Genomic DNA, 24,581 nt, shown 5'->3' on the forward strand with positions numbered 1-24,581 from the left:
CAAAATTATGAAAAATTCAAAAAAGAAAAAATATATATATATATTGTTTTTTTTTGTGTAATACACATATTTTATTAATACAATGTTTCATTTAAATTATATAATAGATATATTACAACATATTAATCATGAAATAGTTAAACTATAAACAATTTTATTGATTAAATTGACGTGTAGTTTTATATAATTTTTCAAGTGTAAGAACTCGAAAAATATATCAAAGCAATACTACCTAATACAATTTATTATAGTTAATTAAATTCATATAGTTTTACTAAATAATTTATAAATATAATTTACAGGAACTCATCATTGAAGAAAATAAAAATAGAATTATAATATTAAATATATTTAATTAAAATATATATTAATTATTGCTTTAAAATTGGTAATATAGCAACAATATTTGTAAATACTTGTTGTAAAATAGTTGAGCAATTTTTATCATTATAAGTATTTTTTGTTAATTTCTAAAAATAAATTCGAATTACTATCATCCAATGTATTATTTTTTATGTATGAAAATAAGAAATAGAATGTGTAATAAATGGCACAAACATTAAATTAAATCCAGCTATATAAATACATAAATTACTTGGTATAATACTAACAAATGAACAATAAAATGAATTTATTATTTTTGTTATACTAAATGCTCCTACAATAATTAGGTCAATAAATTTTAATAGTTATAGTTTACTTTTATAAATTACAAGATGTTGTTCGACAATAAAATACTATGCTAAAGGCAAAACAAGATCAACAATCGATGATAAGAAATATACATAAACACATAAAACTTAATGTTAATTAAAATTGCAACATTTAAAACAATTAATAATAAAATGTTTTAATATATATTTAAATAATATTATGTATTATATAATTATAAATAATTTCTATTAATCATAGGTCATTTGTATATTTAAGGCACTTTCTACAAAATCTTAATTATAATAAATACATTTTTTAACATTATTATGTACATACATAGATGTAAGTACTTTTTATATCACAGAATGTGTAAATGAATACAATTTTAATAGTCAATTATAGTTACAATAAATAGTTGAGAAAATTAATTTTCAAAATTTAATTAGGTAATCATTTTATTAAAATAAAAAGTGCTTTAAAATATCTCTCCATAATGTTTGTGTATGTCTACCATAAATAAGTAGTGATTAAACAAGCAAAGGACGGATAAGTTATTTTAGTCAAAATTGATTATTTATAGTTAAATAGAGGAGTTATCAAATAAATACAAATTGTATTATGGTTAACAATTGATACATTGAATACTACCAATATTAAGAACAGCTAAAATATTATATTGTTAATTGTTAATGAACTAATATACTTTGAGTATCAAAAGGAAAGTATAATGAAATATACTAATTAAAAGCAAAAAAATATGTGTTAATTAATACTGTCAAATATTTAAAGATAAAATCAACGATTAGGGGAACTATTTAATTGCAAAAAATTCTAATTTTACTTAAATATTTGGACTTTGAATAATGTGATGATTGTTATCTCTAATATGAACTTGGGTTATATAAGGACCAGAACCATGAGGTGATGATCTCTGATAAATATTATTGTTACCCACATAATTATTGTTGATAGTGGATCTCTGGTGTGATAATGCACCACTGACTGATTGGCTGCTCTGAACATCTGAATTATAATTGTACAGCGGGTAGTTGGATTTGGCTACTGGATAATACCGTGGTGACTGCCGGGAACCTTGGGGTAGGCCACCATTCATTTGGGTCGAGCCTAAACAATTGGTTGGTAGTGTGACCTCTCTTATACATATGTGCGATGATTGGGAGAGGACAACTCACCTTGTCTAACTAGAGAATTTGAATTGTTATCTACAAGTCTTGATGAACCACCAGAGTATGGTAATGATCGCATAACACTTTCATACTCAAAATAGTTAGAACTTGGACGCACAACTGACTCTTTAGGATCACGCCGTTGTGAATGATAATGAAGCTGTCGTCGGCTACAATAAAAATTCAACAAAATGAAAAAAACATATTTAAATATTTATCATGTTTCTAAGGATAACATATGACCTTATAACTCTTTTAACTAATATTTGTAAATTTGTTTTAAAAAAATATTATTGTAACCCATTTATAAGGAAAATATTTTTTTTGATAAATAATTATTTACTAAAAAAAAAACTAAAATGTGTTAATTTATGAATATATATAGCTTACATAGGAGAGTTTAATAGATACATGTATGAAAACAACAATTTAAAAAAGGGATCTAGTTTTGATTATTTTTTTGTTATTTACTATTATTTTTGGTATAGCTTACTAAATCATGACGCCTTTTCTCATTTTTATATTATTCACTCCTCTTTATTAAAGGTTAAGTAATTATTCACATTTACAAAACTAGTAGCATAATTTTAGAACTTACTAGCATTGGCGGACATTTGAAGGGGTTTGGGGACTTAGCCCTCTAGAAATTTTAATAACTCCATAAATTTAAGATTTATTTGTGTTATTATTATGTAAACAGCTCCAAGTAATTTTACTGAACTAGATTATTCTAACCTTCTTTAATATAATATATGTATATTATTATAATAATACATAATATAATATTATACATAATTATGTATTGCAAAAATATAAGATTTTAATTAATGGACTTGGAATATTTTTTATCAGTTTCTTATTACAATATAAGAATTAATATTTTTATGATTTGTTTCATTAATTCTGGATACTTAATGAATAATATTTTTATAATAATATTTCATTTCTCATAAAAATTTAATATTGCATAGTATTTGTTATATACTATATAATAATAGACCCTACTCTAAAAGTGTTAATAGGTCAAAGTTAATGAGATTAAAACATTTTTTTTGGCAACCTACCTTTCATCATCTGTGTCATAATAGCATGACACAGATTTATTTTTTTTTCCATTGTGTCGAAGCTTAACGCCATGTGTTTCATGCATTGCGCTATAATCAAAAGTGCAAAGCATGCATAATGAAAGATAATGAATAGACTATTCACCTAATTTAACATATATAACCCAAAAATAGTAACAGGCGGTTTTGTCAAGCAAGATATGCAATAGCTTTAAAAAAAGTTTATTGTTTCACATAAACATCCCAAAAAAAGCAAAAAATAATATTTTTTATATGAAATTAATAATAAAGAATAAAACGATCTAATAGGAGATGTTACTATAATTTAAGAGGCCCTCTAAAAGTAGTTTGTGACTAAAAACAATTTGTCTTCTCACTTTTATTCCACATAGTCTCAGCAGTTGCCGAACTCACACAATAGTATGTAGTCTAATAGATTTTAATTTTTATTAATGTTTTCAATGTTATCATGTGATATAAAAGATTAGTTTTAAAAAGTAGGGTTCATCAATAATATATTTTTAGATAACTATATTTCACTAAATTTCAGTAATATTATATCGTAATATTGAAAAAAAAATTGTTCCCAATATCGTATAAAAAAATAAAATAATTTTTTTTTTTGGCTCAATAATTTCATTTTATTTTTCAGATTGAGTTACAACCAGTTATTGTTGTATATATTTTAATTCTGAAATTTCTTTTTCTAAATCTCCTCATACAGTACTTTGTTTGTGTTCTATAAAAAATAGGAATAACAATAATATCATAGTGAATAACCTAATCTGAGAATAGAATTTTGTATCAATAAATATCATTTTTTGTCTAATTTCAATTCTACTATTTATATATATTTTAATACAAAATATATTAATAAAATTATCATGATTTTGACATAATATCAAATAATATATATTTTACAACAAAGTGGCCAAATTTCAAACAGTTTTCTCTATTAATAATTTTTTTTTCGATCATTGCGATTTTTCAAAAATAATCCATATTATAAAAAAAATGAAAAAAGTTGGCCATATCGATATTGTTGACGAACCCTATTTAATATTATATTATTAAATAATATTAATTAATATTCAAAATTATTTTATACTAACATATATTTATAAAACAAATTTTAGTACATCAAATAAATGATTCATAAATATAGTACGAATATTGATACAAAAAATCAATAAAAATTACTGCCCAAAAATGAAATTTATCACGATGATGAATAACATTTTTTCATATTCATAATTAACTTTTAATAATTGATAACAATTATTTTGGGGAGTACATTTAATTTAAATAGATAAAACATTATATTTTAGACTATCCAATTAAAGAAAAATAGTTTTTAACTAGACTTCTTTAAAATAAAAATAATTTAGAAATGAAAACATGCAAATAACAATAGTGTAAAAAATGTTTACCTCAAATTTTGTTGTATTTCTTGGAAATTAACATAATGATTAAATCGTGGATCTGTTATACCAACACGACTACCAGGTCGGTTGATAGAGTTTTGACTATTAGTTGAAGACTAAAGAAATTCAAAATTTAAATGTTTAAAAACCACTATAAACACACAATAATTTGATTAATACCTTATGGAAATCAGATTCATAATGATTTTTTTCTCTTTCATCAGGCTTATATTGTCCAGCACGTTCCAAATGCCTTCTTTGATGTTCAGCTCTGAGCTGTTGAATTCGATCAATACGTGACTGTTCAGGATTATTAGGTTTGGCAGAAACAGCAGTAAAGTTATTTGAAACATCATCAATAGCAACTTCACAACGATTCTGTTGTTCCTAAAATATATATATATATATAATTATTATTTACAGAAAATGTTATTTATACTGTATAGGGATACAATTAACTAATCAAACATTTGGTTGATAATCATCAAAAAAATAATTAATAGTAATTTTTAACTTAATAATTTTACATTAAGGTCATATTAGAGTCTTTAGGATATTAGGATTTCATTATAAAATTGATTCATAAAAGAACCAGTTTTTTGAGAAATAATAAAACTTCAAAAATTTATATTTTGTAAAAATAGTAAAAGAACTTTTACAAAACTACTATGTTAAAACCAAGAGAACCAGAGGAAAATTCTAAAAATAATATATTTTTAAGGAATTTATTTAAAAGTTTGAATAAATTACAACAAATTTTCTATGAAAAATATATTACATTAGATAATTTTTTTAAAAATGTTGTGAAGTATATTGCTTCTCAAATCTATAGTTTAACTATCTTATATAATACATCAACATTTATAGGACATTAATGAGAGTAAATATTTCAATGAGAGTACCATAGAATAGTTTTCATTAAATACAGCACAATAAGGTTAAGTATAAAATATAGATATATCTTTACCAGTTCAGCTTGACGCTGCATTAGTCTTTGATATTGTTCTTGAATTCTTAATTGTTCATCACGAGCATTTTGACGAGCGACTTCACGTTCACGATCTATTGTGTTATCATCCTCAGAACTTAATGTACCATTTAGATCAGTTGTTCTCCTATTTTTACCAAACCTTTCCATACAAATAGAAATATATTAAAATTGTACATAATAAATAAAAAAAATATAATTATAAATAAAATTGCTGAATTACTTAAACATTGAACCAATTCCTTTGAGTAATCCTTGTTTCTTTTTATTAGAAGCAAGTGTTGGCCCTTTAGGTAATTTATAATTATTTTGTGAATGTAGTGAAGATTGCCTCCGACCAATTTGAGGATAAATTCCTTCTTCACCATCTATTCAAAATTAATTTAATTGAATTAGATCAATACATTTAGTATTTAATATATATATATATATATATATACATGTATCAAGGCGAAGCTCACGTAATGACAGTGGTCCATCTTTGTCAACAGCAGCCCTAAAACTCTCATCGCAACCTCTTCCTCGAACTACTCGAGCATTAACTTTTTTACCCTCTTCTGACATTTGTACTTCTTGAACCATAGTCTGAAGGGATTCCAAACTTGATGATTTTTTCAATCCTAATGATGGACCTAATTGCTGTTTTGGTGAGGAACTTTTACCTATATAGAATCTTATGTTAAGTCCAATATAATACAAAATAAATGTATAGTACTAACGATTGCTACTTTCATCTCCACCTCGTTCTTCACGCAGTTTTTTATTTCTCTGATATGTATCTGTATTTTTAGCATCCAATGTTGCATGACGTTTTTCTGACATACTTTGTCGTCCAAATGCATCTCTTGAAAATCCAGAATTGGTATTGTCTAATGATAATCTAAAGTTCATTAATATATATTTAAATTTTACTTAATAAATTTAAGTCAATATATATTAGTTTATATTTACTGGCTTGCATAAGTGACATCTGTACTTGTTGATCCTGTTCTAGCTTGTGGAGGAGAAGCAATTATATTTGGCTTTTCTTCTTCTATTTTTTTCCTGCTGCAATTTATTTATACATTATAATAAAATAATATAATCTTATAATAATAATATAAGATTTCTTACTTAATAGTGTTATATATAGGTGGGTCTTCCTCAATAATTAACATCTCTCCAGATATTTGGTTAACTGTAGGACTCTTCAGTTTCTCTTCTTCTTTTATCATTATGGTGGTTTGATGGGTTGCCTTAACATATATATTTTTATTTTTATTTAAATGTTTATAATTTATATACAACAGAGGTACACTATAACAAATCTACTTTTTTTAAACGAGGTAAAACCTTTCTTTAAATGTTTATTTTATGAACATTTTAAAAATAGTTTTACCTTATGTAAAGAAAAGTAGACTTGTGATAACTTATCTCTATGATACAGAATTATCCTACAAAAATTACCTTATAATAACTTTCATTACGTAAGCCATTAAAACGATTGGTTTGACCAGTTAACCTCTCCAACACAGGATTACGAATAGCAATACCATCTAAATTTTTTAAATGTTGCCAAATAAAGTAAAAATCATTTTTTTCTAACAAAACAAAATAAAATTTACTATACCCGGAGAATTAGTTGGAATTGATTTTCTTGTAGAGCTTTCAGAACCTTGTTTTTGGTGCATAAATATTACAGTGTTGTCAGAATTATCACTAGTACCAGAGTTATCTGTCATATTTTGAGTACTATCGCTGCTATCAGGCCTTCCAAATGTTTCTGTATTAGCTATAAGAAAATAAAAGATAAAAAAAAAATATTAAATAACACTAAATTAATGCATACTAGAAGAATCAGTAAGTAGACTTGAAGATGAATCACGGCTACGTCTTCTGTGTAATATTGGAGAACTATTTTTTCGGCGAGCAACTGTCAATGATATTGCCCCAGGCACAGGACCTGGGTCTACAATTATCATAGTTCTTCTTAATGTTTCCATAGCAGCAGCGTTTGTTTGACCAATCAATGAAATACCATTGATATACAAAAGCTGATCATTGGTGCGTAATCTTCCATCCCTTAAGTAATAATTATAAAATAATAATCAAGTAAAATTTCAAAGTTGAAAATAAATTTTAAATACCTTGATGCAGCTCCACCATGTAAAACATTTTTTATAAAAATTCCTAAATCTTGTGGAGTACTTTTTTCATTGGAATTATTATGTGATGAAGTTTTTCCTTTCACACTAATACCTAACCCAGCCTTTTCTGAATCATGAACAGGAATGTCAAATGTAAGAATTTCTTTATTCCTCCAAGGAAATGTTTGATTTTCTTCTAAACTCTTAACATATTCCTGAAATGCCCAAAAATTTAAATATTTTTAGCTAAAGGCTGATAAATATTATTTATACCTGAACAGTACTGTTGTTAAGTATATTAGTTCCTAAAGTGTTGCCACTCACTTCCCTTTCAAAACTTTCTTCACTATCCTGGATAACATAAAATTAGTAAATAAATCATATATATATATATATATACATTTGCTGAAAAAAAAATTAAACCTACTTTTACTCCAGTATAATTGGTAACATCTTCTTGTCTAGACACAATTATTTTTACTTTTGCACCCGATGGAACTTTTCGTAATATGGCAACTGCTTCACCTTGTGTTTTTCCAGTTAATTCTGTACCATTTACAGCTAAAAGACGGTCTCCAGGCCTTAATCTACCATCTTCAACAGCAGCTCCCTAAAAAAATCCATACCATTTTCATTTGATACTAATACTTTTCATAAAAATATTAATAGGACACAAATATATCTTACTTTAGGTAAAACATTTTTTATGTAAATAGGGCAATTACCACCAGCTGGATTATCTCTTGTTGTAATACTAAAACCAAGCCCATGAGATCCTTTAGTAAGTTCCAACTCCATTTTTTTACCAATTTTTCTAGTATTAGCAACCATTAAAATATTGGATGCTATAGGAGTCACACCAATTGTTTTTTTAGTCGGTGAAATTGTAGCAACTTTTGTATTTACATTTATTACTGAAACATAATTTTATTTTATTAATAAATAACTATTAAGCTTACTATTTTTATGAAGCAAAATTATATGCAAGTCAGTTATAAGACAGATTAGGTAAATTAAGGCTAATTGAAATAATAATGAACAAGTATAAAATAAAAAATGTTTTTTTTATTTTGAACAGAACTCAGAATATTACTCATAGAAAAATAATATTCAGAATGTTTTTCTTTTTTTAATTTTATAGTACATTAAACAAGCTTTCATTTGATTTTTTTTTTATTTACTATGCAAAACACTTTAAAATCGGTGATTTTTATTGAAAATTATGATTTCTTGACTAATTAGCTGATAACTGATAAAAATTAAGTGTTTAGATGGATTTTCATTTTATAATCTCAAAGTAAATTGTTAGCACTAATTTAGTATAAGTTTAAAGAACTTAGATTTTTTGGATTATTAAAAATTAGACACAAAAAAATCTCGACATTATGTTTAAACTCTCCCAATATGTTGATTTATGTTTGGATTTCCTATCAAAGTATGTTATCAGAGCATCGCAATTATCTAAAATATATTTAAATATAGTATTTAACTTGTATTTTGACGTAACAAAAACTTTTTTAAGATTTGGTACTAGTATGATACTATATATTTACTTTTATTATCTTTATTAGATAATCCAATTGTGAAATTTTCTTTGTTGTTGTTCAAAGCTCCAATATTATTTGTAGATGGTTTTGGAAATATAGGTGGAGGTGGCTGTTTTTTATTACCAGTAACAGTGACTTGACTAGTTTGATTATCTTGATTGTTTTTGTGTTTCACCACTCTTAATCTAAGTTCTGAAGAATGTAACGAGTCTCGGAATATTTCTTGAATTCTAAAAGAAATCAATACTTTGTTGTTAGAGATTGAACACCATTTTTGTAAGTTACTTACGCATTAAATGGTTGATCTAGTAATGAGCGGCCATTTATTTCAACAATTCGATCATAAATTTTTAAACGACCATCACAATGAACTCGACCACCAGGTTCAATGCCTTGAACTAAAAGTCCACGCTCTTTACCAAGGGAATTGTAATCCGGAACTACATGAATTCCTAATGAGCCACCATTAGTACTAAGTACTATATATTCAGTTCTATAAAATTAATATCAAAATTTAGTCCTAATCATATTTACACTATTAGTAAAAAGGTAATAAATACTGTAAGTCCGATGATCGGGTAGGAGGATTAGTAGTTGCTTGACCAAGTGGTTCTTTCCTGCGATGATCTCTAGGTAGTGATAATGATAAAACTTTATTATTTGCTAAATCAGCAGCATCAGCCCAACGAAATCCTCTATAATATATATATTTAACATATTAAAAATATTTCTTTAAAGTGAAATTAATTATAAAATTATAACAAACCCAGGTGAATCCCCTAAAAATTGCATGGACAGTCTATTAGTTGAATCACGATGAAATGAAGGAACTTGAAAATGATTAGTAACAGAAGGTTTATCTTCATTTTCTATTTCTAACTCGCTTTCTTCTTCTTCTTCAGAACACCGCCAATTATCATTTCCCCCAAAACCATTTTGTTTAAAATACTCATCCTGTATTTATTAAGCAGTTTAAAATTAAAAAAATATATATATATAGTTTTTCTTTAGAATTTTTAAAATTTGTAGAAAACTAAATTGATTTTGTTTCATGTCAGAAATGCCTTATTATAATAAATGTGTCATTATCTAAATAATTTGAAATCTTAGTATTATTCCTAAATAACACATTGATTTGATATGTATAGCTTGTTAATATAAATAAACTTAAAGTAACAAACACCAAAGAATACCTTCAGAAGTTTATCTTTAGGATCATGAATCATTGGGGCTGCTGACCATCGTTTAGATTGTCCTGATACTGCTGGCCTCGTATTACTAGTTCTTTTACCCAAATTATTAGCTAAAAAAATCCAGTTATTTAAAACTCTAAATTTAATAGTAAAAGGAATACTAACCAGACTCGAGTGGTAACTGATTAAGAGCTGGTTCACTACCACGTCTTACATGAAGGGCTGGAAATCCAGAAGCAATTTGCTCAGTAGTAACTTCAATATCAGTTTGTGGTCCATCTCGACTCTATATATAAGAAACAATGATTTAATAATTGAATAACATACAAAAATATTTTATAATATTCATTTTTATTATCAAAAAATGTTTTTCAAGTATTTATGTATTGATTACCAATCTGTTTTTTTATGATTTATTATTAAGTTATAATTCGTATAAAAAAAACTTGTAAGTAAGAGTGCTGTAACCTGAAAAACATTTCATAGAGCATATAACGGAGATTATAACTAAAATTAAAAATTCAGAAATGTTAAAAATAAAATTTACATATTTAACTAATTCATATAATAGAAAATGATCCAACTAAGAAAATGACTTAACAAAAGTAATTTTTGAAACCGTATTTCGGAAATGATTAACGGTTTTAAATGTAAACTGAAAATGAGATGTGTTTTATGTTATATTATCTTGATGCATCACTCTGCCTCACTATTCCTCCCACTCAGGTGTTAAAATATTCATAACTCCTGAACTACTGGTTGAAAAGTTTTTATTGACTAGTTATTTTTTTAGTTAAATAATTTTCTATTTATTAACTAATTAAATGTGTATATTGCTCAAAAAAAAAAAAATAATAAGTTAGTACCATTATCCCAATGGTTTACCATTACTATTACTATTAAATAAAGTAATAGTAAAGTATGTGTTATAACTATACATCAGTACGAAATAGGTGTATTTCGCAATAAATATCTATAGTATGTCTTAAATTGACTCATAAAATTTTTTTTTATGAAAAACTAAAAAAAAGCTTTTTAAATACTCATATATGCTTTTATAATATTTTAATGTGAGAATGCAGAAGTTGATAAAAAAAATTATAGTAAAATAATAATTGGTTCAAATACACAAGATTTATCAGTTAGATCTGTTCCACTCTGTATATGATAAATATAGTCAAAGATAAATCAATCACTTTACTATATATGTAAATCTTAAAATATTATAACATTGTATTTAGAAAATTGGAAAATTATAACGTCATAAATGGCCTTAAAATAGTTAGCAATATTTACGTTAATTGTTTGCGTTTTAAAAAAATTTTTATACTATTGGTCCATTTAATTAGGTGTTAGATATTCTATCTTAATTATTCAATTGTTGCAAATAAATTATACATTCTAACCATAAACCATGTCAGATGTGCATTTTTTATCTTTAAAAATAAATTTCTATGCGTAACAAAAATGTGTAAAACAATACATAATAATCGTGTAGTATATATATTTGATTATTGTACAATAAAAACTAAGTCAGTACATAATGTCGCCATTATGACCAGATAAATAAAACACGTTTAATATATACAAGCACTTGAGTAAATAAATTATATACATGCAAAGTAATTCTAGTACAATAAGTTACTATGATTATATATTTAACTAATAACTTTGATTATTAAAAAAGCTAATTTAATTTTTTAATTAATTTCGACAGTAAAATTTAGTAGAAATAACACTTTTTAAAAATATCTTAAGAAATTAAAAAATACATAGAATATAAAATGAACTTCAATTAAATTGAAAAGTGCTATTGGAAAACTAAATAATTAATCATTATTGAAAATAAATGACTAATTTTTTAATATCAGTAACGTTGAATTGTTATTTTAATTTAATGTATTCCAATGAAAATAACTTGAGAGGTCACCAGCTAAAACAATAACTATGTGAAATAAAAAATTAAAAGCGACCAACTACATTGGTAGTTTATTAATTCAATAATTTAAATTATCTATGTAATAGTATATATTTTAAAAATATTAAAAAAAATAGCTGAGAAGAGTACAGAGATTGTAAACGAATAAATCGCCGTCAATATGTTAAACTAAACATGAAAAAACATTGTAATGTTACCGACAAGGATAACTTTTGATAAATAAATTGAAAAAAATTGTTTAACATTATATGTTTTTTCGTAATTAACATGCATTAATGTAATATTAAGCATAATTATTATTTCATAAACCGTTTAGACTTACATGGAACATATCCGGACTGGAAGTAGCACTGGCACCGTCTCCGCCGCCATGATGATGTGGACTATGATTATCGCCGTCATCGTAGAGAGCAATGATTTGTTCTCTATCGTCAGCTACGTCTTGCAGACGATCATCGGGGTCCAAAATACCTCCATCACTCTGTGATTGTAAGCTGTGCACAGTCACCCATGAATTTGAGCTCTGAAAAAAATAACTTTATAATGTGAAAACTATACAAAAAGTAAAATATGAAGTTTAATCATTTGACGACATGAATATAAAATACATCAGAAAAATTTATTATCATTTTTACATAATTTTTTTTATAATTTTATCTACATTAGTGGCAAGCGGCCCAACCAGAAAATAATTTCGAGAGAGATTACCTGTTTTTTTGGTTAACAAATATTTTTTTCTGAATCGCTATTTAAAAAAACTTGAATGAGTGAAAAAAGGTCAACAGAACTAACACTTCAAATATCACAAATCATTTCAGGGGAAGGATAGAGTCCACAATCTCAATACCCTGGTGGCACCACTGTTGGTGACTATACTACTGATTTCCGAAACAAGTAGTGATTTATTAGTAATGAAGTTTTAGTTAATTGTTTTCTACATTAAGGATGTCCCGAAGGGTTGCGGGATCTTCTAAATTTATTAATACATAATAAAGTCTGTAGCTTTTAAAAATGAAAAATACTACTCTTCAGGTACTAAAAATTTATCTACAGTTGTTTAATTTGTTTGAATTTATCTCATGTAGGTCCATAAATATTTTACTAACTACAGGAGTATGGAAGAGGATCGGAGTGTCCAAGTCAGTAACACGGCAGTGCTTGACGCGCACTATTCTCATTCGAAAACGGGCGGCTTTATTTGCCGAGCTAGAGATTAGTTCGGCAATTGGAATCGCCATCGCTCTCTACAGTGACGGACTAACCATCTATCTCGCAGTAACAATGGTTAAGAAAACCTCCCCTTTAAGAGAGGTTTCTATGGGCCTTTAGACCTGGAAAAGCAATAATAAAAAAAAAAATGGATTATGGAAGTTTTGACTACAAGGTCGAATTACTGAAAAAAATGTTGTTCGCTTAAGTAATTACTCTTTTGTTTTTGCAGGCAACTCTGTTCAAATAACAAGTAATTAATAAAAACGGTTACGCAAAGTCCTATTTTTAAACTCACTGACACTTTTTAATCGAACACTAATTTTTATAAGACACATTTGCGCAATAATAATAGTTCATATAGAACAACGATAAAATGCAAAATTTGATCAGTATAAACGTCATGTCGCAATCGTTCAAGAAATAGCACTATTTTACAAGACTCTGTTAAAAATCTATAATACATTTTTAAAACCTTCATAACAATTTTTGAAATTTAAGTAAAAAAATTATGTTGTATTGTTTTTAAATATTATGTACACTAATCAAAGTTTGTGTTTAATTAACGAATTAACAGCACATTTTATAATTACCTATTTAGCGTTTTTATGCAATAGACGATAGTGAAGTAAACGATTTATACGAGTTAATTTCAAGGACTCTATTCTTACAGCGTTTAAATAGTCAAACACTATAAAGTTATTACACACGTCTTATAGTTATAATAAATATTTAATTGTTATAAAATATCAACCAATGCATACAATCACAAACAAATACAAAATTGTTTTATTAAAACAAAATTCAACAAATAACATATAAAATTACACCAAGGTAAGAATCATCGGTGATAAATTATAAAAAAATTATCTATTTTCATTTGAAAAGATCATTTATTACAGGGAGTGTTTAAAAATACAAATAATTTTCAATTTGTAGATTTGAATAAAAATATTTCTCGCGTGACCGCTTACAATGTCAATCTGAATATATATATATATAGTAAAGCTCTCATATTATACAGGTCATAGATACAGATGTAAGTAAAATATATATTTTTCATAAAAAACATGAAAAGTATTCGGTAAGAGTTAAAAAAAAATTTATTAGCATAACAATGAGTTAATAGTATTATAATAATTTGTTATAGCAAAATGTAAATGTATATGTACAATAAACACCTATAGATTAACACCAGATCTAGATGAAATTTTACAATAAAAAAATATGTTATCCGTTAGCAAAACAAATGACGTCTGAAAATATACAGAAATTTTCGGTACGGGCGATAATAGTATTAGGATGACTTAAACTTCTATCTCATCTAGGAAAATATAAAATTAACAAATAAAAATGACTTCAAACTTATAATTTCTCAATTTGCAGCGAAAACTATCTTAAAAAGAAGTGTATATAACAAAGGAATTAAGATGTAAGAATACACAAGCATTTAACTTGTGTAAAACATCAAGCAACGACTTACTTAAAATAAATTTTATACTTAAATAATCACGATGTATGTTCATAATAATATTTACATTCATACTTTTTCAAAAAGTACTTTTGTTGAATCTTAGGGATTGTATTTGAAATTATGAGAAAGAAGAAACTATTACTTTACGACCGACATACATCGTAGTAAAATCTTAAGCCATTCTCTTTTCAGCCACTCAACATTAGCCATAACTTTCATTATTTTCATTTCCCTATTATTTAAAGTAATTTTCATTAATAAGAGAAGATAAATAAATGTTTTATTTAAAAAAGCCATGTACAATAATTATTTAAAAAAAAAATATTGTTTAATTACAAATAAATTACTTTAAACTGACCAAAATTGATTTTTTAATTAAATAATCTTTCATAACTTAATTAATTATTCAATTATCCCTGAAATCATACATTATTTATTCTAATCAAACAACAATTAAACTTTTTATACACATATTTTAGTATAATAACCGCTGTTTTACTTTAAAACGCTGATAAAGGTTAGCGCTCTTAATTTTTATTGTTAACACGATATAAAAGTATAATAATAGCTCAATATTCTTTCATAGAAACGAATAATTTTTAGATTTCCGGTTCTCACGCAGGGGCTATAATAATAAAATCCAATTTCTCTATTTTTGCACTTCATAATTTAACGATGTAACATGATAACATACATGAATATATATAATTAGACAGTTCACTTTAAAGAAGAGGCAACAAGCTAACTAGCACTTCATACAAAATATAATTATACAATAAAGAAAAATATACCATAATTCAAACATGATAATCAATAAGTATTCATTTAAAATATTGCAAAGATGTATTAAAAAATACACTTAGCAATAGGACAAAACAGCATAAATATATCAGAAGAAGAATACCTATTCTGAGACTCAGTATACACAACATAACAAGTATAAGCAAATTTTGAAAACATTAAAATAACTTAAATTTAATAACATAACTTAGATATTACAATAGAACCTTATATAAACTTATAAAATTTATATATAAATTATTAAAGTTATATATAACTTATAAACTTATTAAAATTTGTGTCCTCATAAAATTAAAATTACAAAATCAACTTCCCACTACCTTACTGGTTGGAGATAGATTATTGAGTTGTTGTATCCTCTGGACTTCATATGTTTTCTTGCGGCCAAATACTTGTGCAATTTTACCGATGACCGTCGCACCCCGCTTACCACAATTGCAGCTATTGTGAGACGAAGAGCTGCAGCTTTCCAACATGACTAGAGGGTATTGACATTTTTTTAGAGGCTTAACGTTGTACTCAAAGAGCCCAACCCAGCGACAGTAGACAGATAATTACTGTCATATGTTACGCTACGTTTTAAAACAGGATAGAAGTGCACAGTGCACAACATTTAAGCAATTTATTCTGTTATTGATAATCGAAAACGTTAACACGTTTAAAACAGTAATTTTATCTAAATATGTCGAAAATGTACAAATTCGAATATGTAAGTGACAGATGAAAACAAGCTGAGCTCGTAGTCGAAATGATTTTGCACAAACCGTTTCGGAAAAGTGAACTAATGATGACGAGCTCTAATAATCTGCACTACACTCTTCACCTTTTACTTAAACAGAAAAATTATAGATTACTCTTTTTGATCTGCATCATTATTATTTTTAGAATTATTTATGGGCGTTTAAATTTTATTTTAAGTTATTCTTCATATAAAATATACTTTTAGGAAAGTTAATAAGAAATGTGTTTTAACATTGTTTCTTTTATATAAATAAGAAATATTTCGATTTATATGAACGTTAATGAGATTTTTTTTTTAATGTTTGATTGACAAGTGTCAACTAGTTATATGCAAATAATTATACGTTTGTCGTTTGGAGTTAAGTAGTTTTAAATGAATAATAAATGGGTATTTAGCACAAAATACATTTCTTTAGAATTGAACTGATATCGTCGAATTTTTATTGAAATAAACTTTGTGCCTTACCATTTTTAACAAAAAAAAAAAATAACAGTATTAATTATAGAATATTTTTTGATAAATTTGGTACTAAAATTCAAAGCAATATCACATAACCAAGTATAACATATTCCGTATCACTATGATCACGAATCTCACGATGAGAGTATTATTGAGCTTATGTGTTATATAATTAACCAGAACAAATATTACATATAAATACTTCAGTATGGTGAGAACAGGGTACATTATATTATAATAATGAAAAAAGTCAATTTAATAATAAAATTATTTTAATAATACATATTCATTAAATGAAAAAATAGAGAGAAATGAAGATCTGCGTCGACTATTTTTTAAATTACATGTAGATTGAGTGTATGGTTAGAAGCACTGACGCGCGACGGTATTTCATACTGAAAAGAGTTTGTCAATACTTGTACTACGATTAAATATTGTGTTTTTTGTTGCAACTAGTTGTTAATCGATGTGCCCAACTACTCCATGATGTAAATGTGCTATTGTCACGTTCCAGTTAAAGAAATAACGATCGTTGATTAAATACAAAACAGAAGCCACAGTTGAAATAGAAAATTTAACCGACATATTATGATTCTGTTTTCACTGATTTTGTAATATTATCTTCTGGCATTTAATTTAAATTTTAATCGAAAAATAATAAGTTTCACGGTGATAGAAGTCTTAAAAAAATTATTGCCATGAGTTTCGATGTAATTGATATTACTTTAAAAGTAAACACAATGTGAGCATGCATTTGTTCATCAAAGAGCTTAGAACATTAAAGAAAGATAGTTTGACATAGATTGTAAAACTATTTATTTTTTACTTCTATAGTAAGTAACCTTAGAGAGAAAATTTAAATTTATTATAAAGTTTGTATATTTAAAAAAAAAATAAATGAAACAATTCAATGGTTATTAAATTTTTGAATAGCTGTACACGTCGTAACAAGTTCAGTTAACTAATAAAATGATGCTAATATGTACTAATTTCGAAGTCTAACATAAAATAAGCTAAACAAATTATTCTATATTGAAATAAAGTTATGGTAAAAAAAATTATACTAATGAATTAAAAGATTTTTTTATGTCAACAACCAAAATATATAACTAAAACGCTTAAATACAAATGAACTAGCTTTTAATTTTTCAAATTAATGATACATCTTTTCTAATAAGTAAATTATTATAATTGCAATTAAAAAAAAATGTAGTACAACCAAAATTACTGGTAGATATCTATAGATTTAACGTGCAATCAGAAAGTGTCTACGAAATTAATTACATTGGAGAATAGAACATGAATAAAACAATGACGGATAAAAAAGAATTCCAGAAATAATAATGAGATTTTCTCATGAATATTATAATTGAGGAGAAGATTCAAAACGAAAACTAAGAAAGAGTAAAATAATAAATGTCAATTATGAAAAAGAAAAAATTTGTATAGATAATTATTTCTAATAACATAGATAAACAAAAATATGTTTTTATTAAATAAATTGATATGAATATTTAAGAAATTAATGAAGATTTAATAGCATACAACATTAATGCATACCAATGACTTGGTATCATTTAATTGAAAAATCTATTTAAAATTAATATTATAATTTAAAAGAAAACGCCAATATAATAATTAAAACGGGTTTGCATTATTATTTTTTAATTGTGATAATTCAACCTAGTTTTGTTTTAATTATATTCATTTGTTATTATTATAGTACATACATCGTACCGTAGTCTGTTTTTTTATTTTCAATTTCGGAGCTCCATTGTTTTTAGATTATACTAATATCTTCCAACAACAAGTTTAACTATTAAACAATAGTAAGCTATGTGAGGTAATAGTGTTTCTTTAATAATGCTGTCGAGTAACAGCAAATTCCCGTATACTATAGTTCACACATACAAGATAAACATTTCGATGATGTTATACCATACATTTATATATAAGATCTACTTTTTGATATTTGTTCTGAGATACTTCAAATATATCCACATTAAGTAACTTGGAATAAAAAAAACTTCAAATTTATTTTATCATTAATGATATATTTAATTCAAGTCGTTAGTGGAAAATCTAATCTACCAATAACAATCGAACTGTCAGGAAACACGACAGAACATTTTCTTAGCAATAACTTTTGAATTATCGACATTAGGATGTACTAACAATGACATATATTAATTAGATTATACATTTTAAGTAAACGTTACAATAAAGAAGACATGTGTTATTATTTATCATAAGATTAAACTGTAAGATAAATGACAAGATCGACTCTAGCTAAGAGAAAACTATCTAATACATCCAAAATAAACTAACATAATTCAGAAGAATCAATTGGCACATGTAAAAAATTATTATGATTATTACAAAATCAGTTCAATTCTAAGAGACGAATTCAGTAATACAAATAAATCTTTAGTTAGTTTTAACTGAAATTAAATCTGTTAAAAATAATTACTAAATCTGAATCGTATTTATATTATACACAACACTAATAAAAGAATTCAAAACAACCCAAAGTATGAAGAAAAACAAGCATGATAATATAGTTAATTATTGAAATGAAAATTAAAATAAATTAAATGTAAATACATTACAATTTCATTATTCCTTTTATAAAAACAATTTTTTTTTTATATAAAAAATGCGCACACGATAAAACGGTACGATAAACCTAACACACGTCGACAACGTAGACCGCACTAGACAACACTAAATGCGAATGGCATCACACAAGTAAATGGTATTAGGTTGAATATACAACGCGCGTACAGTTATTCAAGGTATTACATGTATTTACTTTAGGGTCATCGAGCAAAAACGGTTTTAGGACGATCTGATATATTAATTTACATTTTTTACATACCTAATAAGTAAAAAAATATGTATAGTGCTCATATGTATTCATAAAAAAATGTATCATACGTACCAGCCAATATTTTTCTCATACTTCATTAAAACTAAACATTTTTTAAATATGTACTGGTGTGAACCGTTTAATATGATATACTTTCATATGACTTTTTAATTGAAGAATTTACAATAGGTATGTTATTTTGTCCACTTATTTTAATTTATTCTGGTCGCTATTCAAAAGTGAATAAAATAGGCAAAATTAACAAAATTTAGAAAATTGTAGTGAACGAAAAAGACATAATTGAAGGCAGAAAATAAAAATAAATTAACCATTAAAACGTTAAACTTAGGTAAAAATTATTACTAATAAAGATTATAATAAAATCAATTAAGTTTCAAAATCGCCAGTTTGTTTTATTATTATTATTATTTTTTTATTAAATTATGATTTTGTCCAGGGAATATTTTATTTAAATTATACATATATATTTTTAGACAATTTCTGAATTAAGTTTTGATTAAAAATGTTAACTTTTGTTTTATGTGAGTGTTTTGTAATATTAATCTAATCTCTCTCTATAAATTTTTATTTAAATAAGATTTTCTATTTCTAATCATTATCAACTCCTGATCACCTAATGTAAAAGAATCACTTAATGAATTACCAAGAATTTAGTGGAGTTGAGGTGGTGGTAGGATTTTATACCTCAAGTAACTTTTCTTCATTTGCACAACACTTATAATTATCTTACAAGAACAAAAAAATGATTAAATTAGTACAATAACAAAATTTTTGATGTTTAAATTTCTAGTTAAAAGAATTAACTTTTGGAGATATAAACTGGCAAACTACATATTGTGAGTTTCGTAAATTTGTGACTACTTTATTTAAGCGATTTTTAAAAGATCCTATTTTTGAACTATGAAGTAAAAAAAAAATTGAACTCAAAACTATCATAACAATTTTAAAATAATAAGCATACAGAAATGTTAATAACAAATATTTATTTTAAACTAAATACCATAATTTTCAAGAAAGATTATTATATCAATGAAGAAAATAATACTGAATTACTAGTACAATTATTTAAATTACGTCGCAGCCAATAGTTAACTCATAATATCCTTATCGGTTACTATTTAAGTCCAAACAACAAACATACCATAAAAATTAGTTTCAAAAAAATATTGATCTTTTACTATTAAATTCACAGTGAAGGTTACTAGTAAAACAAATATAATTACTTAAAAGTGATTAGCTAGCATGCAGTTTCATTGAATGTCTAGAGTAATATAAACAATTGTTCATTATTTATACAAAAAATAAATCCTAATATGATATTAAAACTTTTGAACAAGTAAAAGTATAATTTTAGATATACTAAATTGACAACTATACAAAGTGATTAATTTATCATTAACCACTTAAATAAATTTTGTTATTTTTTCTTTTAGTTCAATATTTCTCTTAAATTTTCAATCATAAAATTTCTTATATGCCCTAATAATTTATAAGGGTGTCAATCTTAATTTCTCAAATGGTAACACCCCAAAATTAACTAGCTTATTTAATAGATAATGATGTAATTAAGAAAATCACTGATCGATAACAAACTTTTCGACCAGTGTTTTGTAAGTTATTAACAATAAAGTACTGACTGGGGGTAAAGAGTGGGTACTGCTATTTTGATAACTTAACATTTCCCGGTCGTACTCTTTCTCTTGCTTATATATAAATATGTCAAATTCTATTAAATAAGTTGGTTATTTAGAGGTGTTGCCATTTGAGAAATAAAAGTTGACACCCTTATAAAGTATTAGGACATATAAAAAACTATTAATACTATTTTTATTTTTCGATTAATTAAGTGGCTCATAATAAGTGAATCAACCTGTATGTAGTTCACAAATAATAACCTATACAACAAAATTATAATCATGATTCGAAGAACAATTTTTATTTAAAATACAAGTGGAACTAGATATAACTAGCATTTCTAATCATTTTTATATACAATTATCAATTTTTCTTTATTTTAATCAATTTTTATAGACTTGAACTGAAATATAAACTTATTATTATTTTTTGTAAAGCACAAACATTTTTTAATAATTTTTATTAAATTTTTTTTTTTTTTTTTGATATTTCAAGATGGTCATTTAAAGAAAAAATTTGAAACCATAAACTCTTATTTTAATTTAGCCGTTAAATTACTATAACTATTTAAAGTTGGTTAAAATTTGAATATTTTTTATATTTTTATGTAATAACAGGGGCGATCTATATTATGCAAAATGTATTTTATTATATAAATAAAATAGTTTTTTTTTTTTGATAATTAACAACATAATTTGAAAATAATAAATATTGTTGTGAAGTGTGATGCTTCATCCAAGTATTGGATTAAAAAGAATCATCTTTTTACTTTTATGTATTTGAAGTATTTAATTAGATTATAAAACAAAAATGAAAAATGTTGTATTAAATTTTAATTAGTAAAATTTACTTGAATTTTACTAAAATCAACGGATTTTTATTCTGATCTTATAAAAAAGTTTATAAATTAGAATAATAAATACTAAGTAAAAAAAAAAAGAAGTATAAAAGTAGTCAAAACGATAAAAAAACGCCCAAATCATTGAATTAGGTTTTACAATAAACACTTGAGTTTTATACATTGTGTTGCCTATTCATTTAAATCAAGGAACTTAAAAATGTATACACCTACTTCACATTTACGATTAATACTCTCAGTAACAGACTTATTAAGACTAAATGGTAAAATGAGATTAATTTCAACATAGATATGCAGCTGTGTTTAAAAATAAGTACGATATTTAATTCAAAATTTTTTTATTAAATTATCTGTATATGTACTAAGTAGCTTTATTAAATTTTACAATCATAAACCGTATTACTAATTCATCCAGATAAAATCATTTCTTTATATCATTGTGATAATTTTTCTGAAAATTTAACCAGTTAAAAATAAATTGCTTTTATCAGAAGATGACGTGAACAATTACGGTTTATTGAATCAATGCTGATATTACGTAATACTAATTCGATATAACGATGAATGAACTAAGCACAAGTTTGTTTGAGGTACTGAAGAACAACGTATTTAATGATTTAATAGATGATCGGTATGTCGTAATGTTTTTAAATAATTTCACTTTTAATTCATTAAAATTAATATTTTGACGCTTGCAAAAATTCACTCTAATATTTTCTCTAGACAACTCAAATGAATCAATTTTTACTAACATTGAACTTTTTGAATTTGAGTTTATGCCATACAAGTTAAAAAAACCAGTTAGGGAGGCTACTGTAACTTGGGGTTGTTATATTTTTTAACTTATGTAGATGTGACCTCGTTGATAAGACTGCACCTTGAGCTGCAACCGCTACCTCTACTACTTTTTACTTGTTCGGCATCTGTTTAACTGAGCAGGTGCATTTCTTGAATCGTATCGGAAGTAACCGGTCTTTGGCTTTTCTGTGCATGTGTAATAATAGTGTTTTCAATCGAGATGCAGTCGGTGGTTACGACGGTGTACTGTTAATTTCCAACGTATTTATGTATACATCAATACACCTAAATACTTTCATTTTCTAATTTTTAACTTAAACTAGGAGAAAATATAGATAAAAAAAAGTCAAACGCGAGAAAATTGATTTAATGGTGGTAATATTGTATTTTTTATGTTAATTTCACCCAACAATGCACTTATTTAACAATAGCAACGTATTGATATAATTTCTGTGTATACTTTTTCAAATTAGAAATTATAAATAAATGCGCAAAGTTTAAATAGTATTACAGAATTATGAACTAACAAAAAAATATAATTATTCTAGAATAATCGTACTCATTAATAGTAGCACATTAAAAGTATTACTCTTTTCTTGAGTATATATAGAAATTACTGAATAACACCATACAAAGTTATGCGGAGGGCCTAGAGACTATGAAAATATCATTATCACCATCTATGGGTCAATAATATTTTAGCATGAAATTGGGTATCTAGCTCACTACACAAGCCGATTATATTAATTCGCTATTAGCATTTCATGGTCACGTATAGCGTCGATTCATAAATTCCAATGCGAAAAGTAACAATCAAAAATACATCACTATTTTGAGTCTGGTTTGCATTAAAACGATAATGAGTACAAATTGTTTTTTTCATTACTGTATCACGTAATCCTTTGTACGTCGAAATCAGACGGGCAGTAGCGACAGCAATTAGCTTATATGATACACACCATTTAAGTAAAAATACAAGTTTATTGTCATTTTAAATTAATATTTAGCAGCAGACTATTAGTCTATGACGTGTATAAATACGAATGATTTCTTAATTACGCCTCACGAAATATTTTCAATTACATTAGAGTCAATCATAATTTTATTTTTTTAACGATAATGGTTCTTTTTTGAGTTGCTTTACACGGCAAATTCATTTTATGACCTCTCTTATACCCAAAATTTAATCAACTTTTGATTTTCAAATGACAACTCCAATTTTAATGTTAAAAAAACACATCATAGTAAAATTAATACCTTCTCAGCTTCGCATCGAAGCTAAAAATTGATTTATTTTATTCGATTTCTAATTAGTCAGAGCTGTTTAAAGTTTAGAGGCGTTAAAAAAAAACGCATTTATTCTTAAAAAAGTCATCTTTATCTTTATAATGTTATTTCTGTAAATCGGTAACGTATATCCAATACCATGTTGTCACCGCCTTTTAAAAAATAAGAACGCTTTTATCTGATCGCCCTAAATTTAGACAGTTATAATTCGTTAAAAATTTAATAAAATAAAAACATTTTTTACTGAGTGAATCTAATGATATATATTAAAAAAAAAAATTGGGGTAGCTATTATAAAATTGAAA

General features: G+C 25.4%; 1 protein-coding gene across 2 annotated transcripts; it reads right to left on the reverse strand.

Moving 5' to 3' along the window:
* Positions 1-906: 906 nt before the first annotated feature.
* LOC126899709 (partitioning defective 3 homolog) lies at positions 907-19,535 on the reverse strand. Of its 2 annotated transcripts, none has more exons than XM_050674813.1 (27): positions 19,417-19,535; positions 15,927-16,435; positions 12,445-12,645; positions 10,349-10,469; positions 10,184-10,293; positions 9,757-9,944; positions 9,551-9,685; positions 9,280-9,483; positions 8,997-9,220; positions 8,131-8,357; positions 7,871-8,053; positions 7,717-7,794; positions 7,444-7,658; positions 7,146-7,378; positions 6,927-7,088; positions 6,764-6,852; positions 6,431-6,552; positions 6,269-6,361; positions 6,037-6,197; positions 5,758-5,979; positions 5,541-5,685; positions 5,297-5,459; positions 4,510-4,716; positions 4,336-4,445; positions 2,906-2,995; positions 1,848-2,011; positions 907-1,779 (listed from the first exon to the last, which is right to left on the reverse strand). In XM_050674813.1, the coding sequence occupies exons 2-27, from the start codon at positions 16,080-16,082 to the stop codon at positions 1,496-1,498; spliced, it is 4,287 nt and encodes a 1,428-aa protein (XP_050530770.1). In that variant the 5' UTR covers positions 16,083-16,435; positions 19,417-19,535; the 3' UTR covers positions 907-1,495. The 2 variants fall into 2 exon arrangements, with proteins under 2 accessions (XP_050530770.1, XP_050530769.1); XM_050674812.1 differs by having other exon boundaries at positions 908-1,779; positions 6,269-6,364; positions 19,417-19,534.
* Positions 19,536-24,581: the final 5,046 nt, after the last annotated feature.

The sequence above is a fragment of the Daktulosphaira vitifoliae genome, unplaced genomic scaffold, assembly GCF_025091365.1.
Source record: "Daktulosphaira vitifoliae isolate Bord-2020 unplaced genomic scaffold, ASM2509136v1 Scaffold_2, whole genome shotgun sequence".
In the NCBI taxonomy this organism is placed as follows: domain Eukaryota; kingdom Metazoa; phylum Arthropoda; class Insecta; order Hemiptera; family Phylloxeridae; genus Daktulosphaira; species Daktulosphaira vitifoliae.